Raw genomic sequence first — 12657 nt, forward strand, 5'->3', positions numbered from 1 at the left:
ATATCAACATTTTCATCATCCAGGTAAAAATCCCTTTTCTGACCCATTCCTTGCTACGTAGGGTAGAGTTAATGATGAAGCCACTGATAATACGTTGAGTACTCAGCCTAAAAACCTTTTGATATTACACAATCCACTGTTCCTTTCTAAAATGCATAATTATCTACAGTAATGAGTAACATCTATAATCCTAGATTAATAACAACACATTCATGACAATTTTTTTTATAATTTATGCCTGTAATCTTAGGCTAGGTCTAGTTTTTCAGCACAGGAGCTTCTTGGAGGCGAAATCTGCGACAAGACAGCTTCTGCTTCGGTGCACCATTTTGTCAGGTAATTTTAAAACTATTTTTCTAATGATTTGTTCATCTTGTGCTCTTCTTTGAACAAGAATGTTTGTCAGAATAGGAACAACTTGAAATAACAATGCACTTTCACCTGTAGACATATTCTATACCTACTTTCTTTTTGCAAAAAATGAGAAAAGCTACATAAAATAGGCCTATGGTTAGTTCATTCAGTCACTACTTTTTGCATTAATGAGTTTTTAAAATACGTCCCCATAACGAAGGTGTCAATTACTCTTGAATAACAGATTATATTTTCATTTATCATGAGGAAGATGAGATAAGCTACTACAGTAAACCATACTAAACCACTCTCATAATCAAATTATTCCACAGTGGATCTCTTGAACCAAGTAACCATATCACATTCACTGATTCATAATTAAATTATAACTATAATCACATATTTTCTGTACCAGGGACTGTTTTGAATCTTACAGACCTCTTAATTGTTGTACACGACATTGACTACAAAGCGTTTATAAACACTTACTCCGAAGGATTATTTTACGACTGACTTAGTACCCAAGTTCCCTTGCGACCAATTTTCGACAGAAGACTTGAATGAGGCAGAAGGAAAATGTTTAAAAATAAACTTAGGTGGTGGAGCCTTTGTTTTATAAATGTTATTACTATTATTATTATTATTTACTAAAAAGTAATGGTATAGATTATTTTTTATTACATATCTATCATTATGTTTGATACATAATGAACGTATTTACATATACATAGCACAAATTTCAGCAAACTAATATTTACACACGCACAAATATATTTGATATATATATATATATATATATATATATATATATATATATATATATATATATATATATATATATATATATATATATATATATATATATATATATATATATAAGTGTATGTATATATATACACATATATATTGTGTATATATATATGTATAATGTGTATATAATATATAATATATATATTATATATATATAAAGAAAAAAATGAGGACATTACCAGAAAATGTTATGAAAAAAGTGTAGGCAGTCCATTTTTCATAAATGATTCCAAGCTAATGGTTTTCATCAGCCACAGGTGTTTGAAACTATTCAAGAAACACGTCACACCACATCCACAGAGACTTGCATGTGTGTGCCCAGGACCTTATAAACCGGGGCAGAGGCACTACCACCTCAGAGGCGGTGGCTCCTCTATCCACACCTATTACTTCGCCTGTCATTCCACTTTTGACTCAGTCGTGAACTTCGTAGAGTGAATCCTCACTTTAAAGTCGACTGAGGCAGGATGGAATCTTTCCCGTTGACTTTAGGTCTAGTCCTCTTGGTAAGTTTGGGCAAATTTTGTTTTTTCTCAAAAATGTTTAGCTACCACAAGTCCACCCTATTCTAGGAATAGATTTCCATGGATGAGGGATAGGCCTACATATTTTCCATGAATCTGTCATTTCATTTATATGTGAAATAGGTTTGCATTGGTTCCTGAGATAAAAGTAGGCTTAACAATTGAATATCTGATTGATATGCATTCTAGGCTTATAGCTTATGTGTGATACCATCATCATTAAATCATCAATGTTAACACTACTTACAACGAAAGACGACTGATTAATAAAAACTAAAGAAATCAAATAAATGAATATGTAGCCTACTTACATACACATAAGCTAGAAAACAGGTCTAAAGAATTCTAAGCCCAAAGGGTCACGCTGGTTATCAAAAAGCAAGAAAGCCTCTCTTAAAGTAAATGAACTAAAATGAACTAGACATCTAACTCTTTTGAGATATTTTTCTGCCTATCTGATGGCCAGTAACCTAAGAAATTTAATTATTGTATATTTTGAGATGGTTTTCTTTATCTTGTTCCATTTGCATGAGCCATTTTCACCTTTGAAATGGGAAAATGGGATATTATTCCCTATGGTCAAGGGGCATGGGTCTAGCAACCAAATCCATTGTATAAATGTTCACGATGAAGCAGTCACTATATACTTCACATCACATTATTTAGCATCAATACAACACCTTGTGAACTATACAAACAAGTAATTTTCTTGTAATATAAAAAAAAAACTTCCAAGATGGAAATTGATATAATTGCACACTGAACACCTCCCTCTGCAACTGCTAGACAATATAGTTCTTCACGCTGAAACTGTCATATATATACTTATAGCTTCATGAGCTATAGGGACGCCTTCTGTTAAGCCATTTTCATGTACCTAATATAACATAACAGAAACCTTTCTAAGGGGGATGTTAACATAATTTCACATTTCATCCTCAGAGTTTCTATTTGGCGAACGCTGTCCCCACTTCGAACGAAGAGTAAGTCGGTCTTTTCATATTTTTCCGTTTGCTATTTGTTCTTTTAAACACTCGTGAGATGTTGTGAAAGTTTTTGAAAGGATTGAAAACCTTTGAGTCAACTTTCACCTTTTTTTTTATCGACAGGATTCAACTTTAAACTATTTACTTTAAAACATCACAATTTAAATGTGACTCTTGACAATGAAGAAACAGGAACCAACAACAGTCGCAATAATAATAATAATAATAATAATAATAATAATAATAATAATAATAATAATAATAATAATAATAATAGAAACACTAAGGAATAGAAACTTCTTTAATAAGCCACATATTTCCCTTTAAGCTTTCAATGTCAGCAAACATTCCACCGCTTGCGATATAGCCAATGCAAAAGCTTTTTTTTTGTCTCTTCCTTGGCACTGCAACGCTCCCTCTTATGTTCCTTGGTAATTTTTAAGTATAAAATCATATACAGTATACAGTAAACCCCCCATATTCGCGGGGGATGCGTACCGTAACCCCCTGCGAATAGCTAAAATCCCGTGAATACTTAAAACTCCTCTAAAAACACTTAGAACTGCCTATTTTGATGGTTTCAACACAAAAAACTAAAAACGCTTACACCTGAGTATTTTAATAGTTTAATCACAAAAAGTGCATTCAGTCATGAAAATTACGAAAATACAGTAATTAAATATATCTCAGTGAAAAATACCGCAAATAATTTTCCACGAATAATGGGTATATACATTCCACAGAGAAATCTCGAATAGTGAGACCGCGAAACAGGGTGTTTACTGTATATTTTTTTGGATTCATGTGTCAGTGATATATATGTTACAGTCAACACGCGTAATGACTGAAATTTCAGTCATCACGTATGTAATAAGCCAGACATTTGAAAATACTAAACACGGCGAAACAGTAGTGAGACTGTTTCGCCGGGTTTAGCATAGTCCCTGGGGGTCAAATGTATTTTATGTTTAGTACTGGCTCTCCTGGGGATCAAATGTCCCTAAATTGCATTATGCATGATGACTGAAATTTCAGTCATTATAAACGTAATGACTGATTACGCGTGTTGACTGTAACGTATATAAGACTACAGTATATTTTTATTCAAGCATATATCAGGGATATAGACATTCTAAATAGTCATATGTTGATGCACGTAGGCTTATGTCTAATTGTCTCATAGTCACATCAACATATTTATCTTTTTCTTTACCCTCCCTCTTTTTCTGTTCAGGAAGTTGTTAACATGGGGGCCAAAAAATGAAGTGAGCGGTCAACCCAAATGGAATTTGGTTCCCAAAAGCTCCAAAACTGATAGACAAGGTAATGTCCAGTCTAACTGTCTTTTGGGAAATCAAAAGTCTTCCCTTTAAAAGTGGTATAGTTTGCCTAGTGCAGTTGTTGAATCTCCTGATCTCCAAATATTTGGGCGAGGAGCAAATTCAGTCCTGCTCTCTGCCGCTGGTGTCTCATGAATGAATGAAAGAAGTGATTCAGATTTTCTCAAAATCAAAACAACTTTGTTTTCGAGGTTCTCAAATTGTTTTAAGATTTTATGGGGATTTTAATGATTTGATAACCAATGTGCTAGGCCAATGTCTTGCTTGCTTCATATTTAACTTTCATCACTTTCGCTGGGAACTCATCAAACCAGAAGCAATAGGCTTATTATGTCCTTTATAACTCCTCTGCTATTCTTTCTCATATCTGCCTCATTCCATTTTATTTCCTAACAGCAAAACCATGAGAGGATTTTATTATCTTTCTAGAGAGAGTTCTCCAAAGGCAGAATTTTATCAAGACACTCAAGTGACTAATTTTTGTTATTTTTCTCTCCCAACATAAGTATTCCCCTTCCGTGTGGCACTTACACCATGCCTTTGGGCCAGATATTCAATATCTTCTTGGGGCCTCACCTTGCACATGGATCTTTCAGGTAAGTGGCAGTGAGAAAACTCTGATGTTTCTGTGCATTTTTGTCACCTATGAAGACATTTATTGCCCTCTGTTGTTTCTGGGGCTATTTCTGCGTTAAAAACATGATTTAGGCGGTTCCATCATAATTTTGTCCCTTTTTTGACCTACTTCATTGACCTTTTCAGGACCTACTCCTGGCTTACCTCTCTCCTTAACCTGCAATAGAGTTGTCAAGAGGTTCTGTCTGTATCCTTCCGCCAAATTCACAAAAAGAGGACTCTACGAAAAGTAAGATACAATTGGTAAACAAGTTATATACCTTCCATACCAGTCCATTGGTTTGTATAACTTTCGTGACAATTATAGGTTAACATAAAGCTTAGGATTAAGTAAAAAACGTTGCAGTTCAACCTATGAGTCCTAGTAGAATAATCTTAGTACAGTAGGCCTATCTGCCTACAATTTTAAATCACACAGGGTTTTGAAATTTTCTTTGATGTCACTGAAAAATGATTGCAAAGATAAGAGATAGTTTGAACTTTATGATGGGAATTTTAAGCTGCTTACATGAGACACATTACAGGAAAAAAGTTAGCGAGGAAAAAAGAAAGAAAATACAAGGATTAGTGATAAACACGGTAAGAATGTGTTTTCCTTCTTTTTGCTTTTCCCTAAAAGGGAACATTTGAAACAATCTTTGTATAATAGATGTTCGAAAGTGAAGTGGAGGATGAAACTGAATATAATGCTAAATAAATATGTATATAGTTGAGCAATTGTGCTACTGTTGAGTTCTTTGCAGAATCAGTTTGAAGACAAAAAATTTTTTGAACATTAGACTGATCTAGTGTTACGATGACATGGAGAAACTCATGATAATTATATATATATATATATATATATATATATATATATATATATATATATATATATATATATATATATATATATATATATATATATATACATATATATATATATATATATATATATATATATATATATATATATATATATATATATATATATATATATATAATATTGTATATTTATGAATGTATGTAGGCCTATTTGGCTACGGATAAGTAATCTAATGGCTCAAGACACTTTTCCCACACCTTTTATCAAAGCTCTGGAAATTCTACCAATCAAAGGTTACAAAAACTGTCATAATCTCTAATTATTTGATCCTCTTCCACAGATACTGCAAATCAACAGAGTCTTTTACCCAAAAGAGCAAAAACAACGTGTTGAAGTCTCCTCAAATCGACAAGAGGGCTGCGCCCATACGCCTGCACAGTAACGGCCTTAGGTAAAGATGACAATTACCTTTAAATAAACTTTAACGTGTCTAATTGTATTTTTTCATCATTTAAGTCACTTAAATTATTTTTAAGGTAATGGTTAGGAGTATTTTGATATATTTTGATTGATGGGCATGAATCATTGAACAGTACAGTGACTTCAGATAATAAATTCTTAGCATTTGAAAATACAACTCTCAGAAGAATATTATGAATTAATTGGTGGGATAGGATATCAAATAACAGACTTAGAGAAGTAACTGGGGGTGTAACTGGTCGATGAGTATGTTAGGTCCTTAGGCTGGAAGTGGCTAGGCCTTATGTATAGAAGACAGGAATAGTATGGGATATAGGGGGTGGGTTGCCCTTGGTAGAAGAGGTAGAGGTAGGCCAAAGGAGACATGGTTGAGGTCGCTGAGGCAGGAAGCAGGAGATGAGTGTTGGGGGGATCTGGAGGAGTTAGCCCAGGACAGAATGTGGTGGCGTGAGTTCACTGAGGCGGCTATGCATCCCCGTGGGTGCCACAGAAAATTTTTGATTGATTGCTTGATTACATTTTTCCTTTCCATTGAAACAGGACCGCCACCTACAACTACATCAACTTCAACAACCACGCCGACAACAACATCGACAGCAACAACAACTACACCAACAACCACGTCGACAACTACAGCGACGTCAACTTCAACAACCACGCCGACAACAACAACAACAACTACACCAACAACCACATCGACAACTACGTCGACTTCAACAACTTCAACCTCTACGTCAACTTCGACAAGTACATCGACTTCAACGACGACAACAACTACACCGCCTTTCCTTTGCCGTAAGTAAACAGTATTTTACAGTTATTTCCCCAGTCTTCTTCTTCTTCTTCTTCTTCTTCTTCTTCTCTCGGAAATTACTGCAGGAATGCTGGTCATTTCACGACGAACCTGTTCTCTCGGGGATAAGAGACTCTCTCTCTCTCTCTCTCTCTCTCTCTCTCTCTCTCTCTCTCTCTCAGCTTATTTCGTTGAAAATCCTTTGCTTTCCACCACATCTTTTGAGGTATCATTACAAACAGGGCAAGGACAAAATATCATCTCCACAATTTCCCCAACCATTTTTCTCTCACTTTTCTTAGCGGTTTCTTCAAGCAGAGGCTCTTGGTGCATGCACGCACAGACAGACACAAACACACACACACAAGGTCAAAGACAGCCTTTGGTATAGCCCTCTAAATTGGAGCAGAACTACACATCAAGGCCAAAGTCTGTCTTTCCTCGACAAGTTTCATTTAGTCAAAGGCTCAATATAGGAGAAGATAAGATTTTTTTCATTTTTTTTAGATTAAACCAAATTGAATTGCTCTCCGTATGTGCGTGCACTGGAAAGAGTACTTGAAAATCTTTTAAGTTTTCAAGCACGATTAGAGCTATAATTGTCAGTTTTTATCTACATTCTTAAGCATTCTTAATCTAATCTGGTTACATTTTCCTTATGTCAGCAAATACACATTTAAGGGTTTTGTTGATGTTTTTAGGTGTAAACATGACTACTGTAGATTTCAATCCCTTTTCATCATGCTTCAATTCAGTGATATGGAAGGAGGGAAAAATTCCCTTCCTTAGTACAAGTTCTCAAAAGAGTCTCACAAGTCCCTACGACTTCAAGATTTTCCGCCCCTCTTAGCCTGACTATTAAAAGTGATCGTCACTGTCTATAACTTCATCTCCATAACTGCCAATAAAAGGTTTCCTGCAAAGGTTATATATTCTTTAGTGATATTAAATAAACAATCCTCTTATGTAGGATGCGGCCGGCGAAATCCTATAATTAGGATAGTTGGAGGACAGACAACGACAGTTAACGAATATCCTTGGCAAGTTGGACTGACAACACCTACAGGAACTAAACCATACTGTGGTGGATCTATCGTCTCAAACCAGTGGATCGTAACAGCAGCTCACTGTGTCACTGGGTAAGAGGAAGTCTACCTTCCTTTTTTTTAATCAATGCTTTCTCACCTGAATCACAGTCATCATCCATTCCACATATATGAACCCCATTCCAGTATTTGGAATTTCATTTCATTCTGGCCTTGTAACGAACAACAACTTGCATTTGGATCTTAAATTGAGTAACATGTTCTGAATAAGATATGCACTTTTTAATCTTTAACCTTTGTTCCCTTCTTAGGTAAGTTCTCTATGGTTTAAGAGCTCATTATTAGTATTCTGAACAAGCCAACCATTGTTTAAAACCTTATGTCTTGAATTTATGCATCTCAAACAGTCAAATAAAAAAAACCGTTCAGTGTTTCAGATCTAACCTCCTGCTCCAATACTGAACATCCCATCAAAAGTCCAACGACCTTCTAAGAAAAATATTAAAACAATTTCCCCATTAAACAAAAATTTAACCTAGACAATACAATTCCTTATTAAAGAAAAAGTGAACCTCAAGATGAGACTTCATCTTCTTCCGTACACAAAAGCCTGTTGTCAATCCTAATAATAGTCCTATTAATTTTTCAGATCTATTGCATCAAGTGTCAATGTTGTAGTTGGAGAGCAGAACTGGGCCACAACATCTGAAACTACTGTAACACAAAGAATCCTAGCATCTCAAGTATGTAGTTATACCACTGCTTATTGGGACATAAAACTGATAATAAATTTTTTTAGAAATAAATAAGACAATCATTCAACTGCAGCTTCATAAGACAGGCCAATCAATTACAAAGAATTCTCTTACAGTTGGTTTTGGCCAGAATAGTGCTTGTTGGCACAGTGATAGAACATAAAGGACTCAGGACAGGCGGCGCTATCCCTTGTCCTACAATGACTGCCTCGGCTTTCACTACGTCCCCTGCACAGATGTGACAATGACATAAGTCGGCAGCCATTTTCATTACACACCACGTCTGTGCAAGATAAATGTTCACCCCAGTCCAATGCCTTTACATCAGGGAACGTAGCTTGGTTTGAGGACTCACAGCGGCTACCAAAAATAGGTTTTTCCTTCATCAAAACCTGATTTTTGATAGTGTAGCTGCTGTCGTTCTCAAAGGAGCTTATAAAAGAAATTGACAGGTGACAAAATGGCTTAGCTCCTAAAAAAATAAATCCCAAACAACCCAGATTAATTTTTGCTCCGAGATATAGCCACAGGTTATTAGCCATTTTCTTTACTCCAGATACTAATAGGGTTTGGCAATAAAGAAACAACACACAAACCAATAGTATATGTATGATTCTTTGTGGTTCGAAGGTGACTTACCTAATTATGTCAGGTCTGGCTTAGGGAGTATTGAGCCTTCCCCATCAATATCTCAGCATTACCATCATTCTCAAGGCAATAGTGTTTCAGGAATTTTTTGTTCAAGGTAAAGTCACAGGTTATCAAACGTTTTCTTTATTCCGGATACCGATTAGGGTCTAGCAATACAGAACCAGAGACACACGAACCTATACGTGTATTATCCACTGTGGTTCTACAATGACTTACCTAATTGTCAGGTATGGCTGCAGGATTATTTTGCTTTCACTGGTTCAGGAAAACTGCCTCTAATAACCACTCCATACACTCGAAGAATTCTTCAAAGGAACCATTCATGAAGAAAGTTAATGATGTACTCACCTTTTGGATGCCATGCAACTTAGGAAAGGAATTATTCCCAGCTCATGTAGAGAGAGTGATTTGTTTGTGCTAAACTGTACTAAAAATAGGACCATCTGGGTTGTTTGCCGTGACCTCTAGGAAAACCTTAAGTGCTTAACCAGGCATGATATTTTATATGAAATATTGAGTTCTTTCATCAGAAAAGGATTTTCCTTTTAAAAGTCCACATTCTTGGCCAGGAATGGTAGTACAGGACACAACAGTAAATGACAACTAGGTGTATGAGTTGTGAAATGCTACCCTTGTCTAAGAGAGCCCAGTATGCTGATCTGAGCTCCTGATGCCAAAGCAGTCAAGATGACTGCCATTTGCAACATATGAGTTACAGCTGTATTGGGCCCATGAACTGAGGGGATGAGAGGAGTCTAAGAACCTTATTCAGGGACCAGGTAATGGGAAACTTTGTAGGAGCTAACCTTTGCAGTGTAAAAGACTGGAGAACAGAATTAACAATTTCAATATTAGAATCAATTCCAAAGCCATAAGCTAGGGTTCTGCCAATGCTGCCTTGTATGCCAAGATTGTTGAAATGGCAAGGTGCTTGACTTCAAAAGATAAAAATTGTAAACCTGTTTTAACAGAATTCAACTGGGTTCCCAGTGTTAAGGTAATCTAACCACTTTTTCCATACAGACTGGTCTGTTGGACAGATGAAGTCCTTAGTTTTGCACTGGTACCTAGCAATGTTAGGCGAATAATCTTCACGGCTGACTAGATGTAAAATTCCACATGAAGGTCACAGCTCAGAAAGGAGGATGCATAGGCGACTTCCCCTTGCCTGTTGTTGAGGAAATAAGGAACCAATGACTGTTTGGCTCATTCAGGGCTACTAGGCCAGCAGTTCTGCTGAAAGCAAAAAGATTGTTCAAAGCTTTCAAAATCTGGGACAGTGAGGGAAAAAGGTATATCATTTTCCATCTGTTCCAGTCTTGTAGGAATACATCTCTTGCTTTTGCCTGAATTTCCAGGTTCAGAGAGACATACATTGGAAGTTGACAGTTCTTGTATGTGGCAAACTGGTTCACTTCTGGATTATGGAAGCATGTTTGCATTTACTGACTGAGAGAAGCTCAGCATGAGCCTAACCTCTTAATATAAGACTGCAGCCATATTGTCTAGGATCAACAAAATGTGGGTGCCTTTTGGAGGTTTCAATTTTTTGAGATGGAAAGACTGCCAATAGCCCAGGGTAGGTGACCATCTTCCCTAACTGACAATCCTCTCAATGGCCTTCCCACCTGTCAAGGAGGCATCCGTATGTATTATCCTCATTTTTGAACGGTGGTGTCAGGTCGACCTGTTTGCAAGAGATCCTCCAGGTCCATGGACAGAGTATCTTCCCATTTTCAGATGAAGGCGATCTCAAAGCCTTTTCCTGGCATGTAAGAGCCAGACTGTTTAAATCCTGCAGTCACAATCTCAGGATTAGATCTATCATCAACCCAGACTGTAACAGACCCAGACTTCGTTCCAATTGTTGTCTGGAAAAGCTGGGGTGTGTAAGGAATCTTCTCAGATCCTCCCTTATTCTGATTTGAGTGCTGTTGGAAAGAGATAGCTGGCTGCAAAGAGTAGCCAAAGAAAGTCCCAGCTTAAGAAAAAGTCTGCTAGATGTGAGATTGGACTTGTTCCTTTGAGGACTCACAGCGGCTACCAAAAATAGATTTTTCCTACGTCAAAACTTGTTTTTGTTTGTTTTCATGAAACAAATGGAAATGGAAATACACTAGGCCAAATAACTTCCATATAACCTTTCTGGTGTGAAAGCATAGCTGCATTTAATGACATGTATCTCAGAAATGTCCAAATAATGTGCCCTGTGATAGTATAGTAGTTCTGGCCTATCTATATCCTTACAGATCATCGTCCATCCAAGTTACAGCAGTAGCACTATGGACAATGACATCGCATTGATCAAACTTGCGACTCCAATTACTTTCCAACCTGACAACAAGATCGCTCCTGTGTGTCTCCCAGATGCAGGCAATTTATACGAAAATATGAATGCTATAGTTACTGGATGGGGAACAACTACCTCAGGTACGATTCTTCAAATTTCCTCTCAACTATCTCCTCTTATAAATACTGTACTGTACTTCCAAACTCCTCTGCTGGTCTTTGCAATTTCTTTCCACCACCCCCAATAACTAATGTACATCCTGTTTACCTAATTCGTTTTATGATGCTATTGTCATTAGAACCTTCCTTTCCATAGTATACTATTACTGTCTTTACTGATAAACATTGTGCATTTTCATAGTCTTTGTTTGAAACAGCATAAAGAAATTGTGAAAAAATCTTTGTCTTTCATCATCCAAAGTGCATCTTCTCTTCCGTACAATCAACACTGGAATATCGTTATTTTTATCATTATTATATTTAAGGGTAAAATGAGACCCATTTTCTCATGTAAATTATAGAACATTACTAAAAATATCATGTAAGATCCTTAAACCTTGATGAGAACTACTGTTCTCATTGCTTAACGATTTACAGTAGCTTCAGGAATTTAACTTGATTTAACAGTATACCCAGAGGAGAGTGCCTTGATAACCTAGGTTAAGACATGACCGACATCAGGTGTCAAGACTTTCTGGGTAAAAGCTCACCTCAGATAATGGGGATGATAGGGATCATTGTTTCTTGAATCATTTCCTTCTGGTATTTCTTTGTTTTGGAATATTTTTCTTTTTGATTTTACCCTCAAGTGTGACAGTAATTTATAGCTTCATACCACTGCAGGTGGTATCCAACCTAATGAACTACAACGGTGCCAACACTGACTAACACTCAATGCCGCCTGTCATATGGAACTACTGCCATCACAGCAAACATGATTTGTGCTGGACCGCTTGCTGGAGGAAAAGATTCCTGTCAGGTAGGGGTTGTCAAAGATAAGCCTTACATTTTAAAATTAACGTAGACTCGGTATGCAAACATTTTTATTTACACGGAGGAAATGCTTAAAGACTTCTACAGATGAAGATTTGCAACACCCATGAAAAGTTCCGGCCACAAACACAATTTTCCACACTTTCCTGTGACTTTCACGATGCCAAACATTACTTTCCATTCTCAGGGTGACTCAGG

The 12657-nt window shown here is 36.5% G+C and overlaps 1 protein-coding gene and 1 long non-coding RNA gene across 2 annotated transcripts; both read left to right on the top strand.

The window, feature by feature from the left end:
• Window positions 1-1510: 1510 nt before the first annotated feature.
• LOC136853149 (uncharacterized) lies at window positions 1511-3998 on the top strand. The gene is made up of 3 exons (XR_010857365.1): window positions 1511-1670; window positions 2631-2671; window positions 3909-3998. It is a non-coding gene; the product is annotated as an uncharacterized lncRNA (long non-coding RNA).
• Window positions 3999-4548: 550 nt separating this feature from the next.
• On the top strand, window positions 4549-12350 carry LOC136852830 (serine proteinase stubble-like). The gene is made up of 7 exons (XM_067127732.1): window positions 4549-4610; window positions 5848-5903; window positions 6473-6727; window positions 7696-7864; window positions 8421-8514; window positions 11427-11607; window positions 12310-12350. Exons 1-7 carry the CDS (start codon window positions 4549-4551, stop codon window positions 12348-12350), a joined length of 858 nt encoding a protein of 285 aa, XP_066983833.1.
• The last annotated feature ends 307 nt before the right edge of the window (window positions 12351-12657 follow it).

This window comes from Macrobrachium rosenbergii, chromosome 26 (genome assembly GCF_040412425.1).
Source record: "Macrobrachium rosenbergii isolate ZJJX-2024 chromosome 26, ASM4041242v1, whole genome shotgun sequence".
In the NCBI taxonomy this organism is placed as follows: Eukaryota; Metazoa; Arthropoda; class Malacostraca; order Decapoda; family Palaemonidae; genus Macrobrachium; species Macrobrachium rosenbergii.

What these genes read in the sequence shown, in the direction of transcription:
- LOC136852830 (XM_067127732.1), top strand. Translation starts at nt 4,549, where the DNA reads ATGCCTTTGGGCCAGATATTCAATATCTTCTTGGGGCCTCACCTTGCA. An exon ending in CTTGCACATGGATCTTTCAG is followed by an intron (nt 4,611 to 5,847) that starts GTAAGTGGCAGT and finishes AACGTGTTGAAG; the next exon opens with TCTCCTCAAATCGACAAGAG. An exon ending in GCAGCTCACTGTGTCACTGG is followed by an intron (nt 7,865 to 8,420) that starts GTAAGAGGAAGT and finishes TTAATTTTTCAG; the next exon opens with ATCTATTGCATCAAGTGTCA.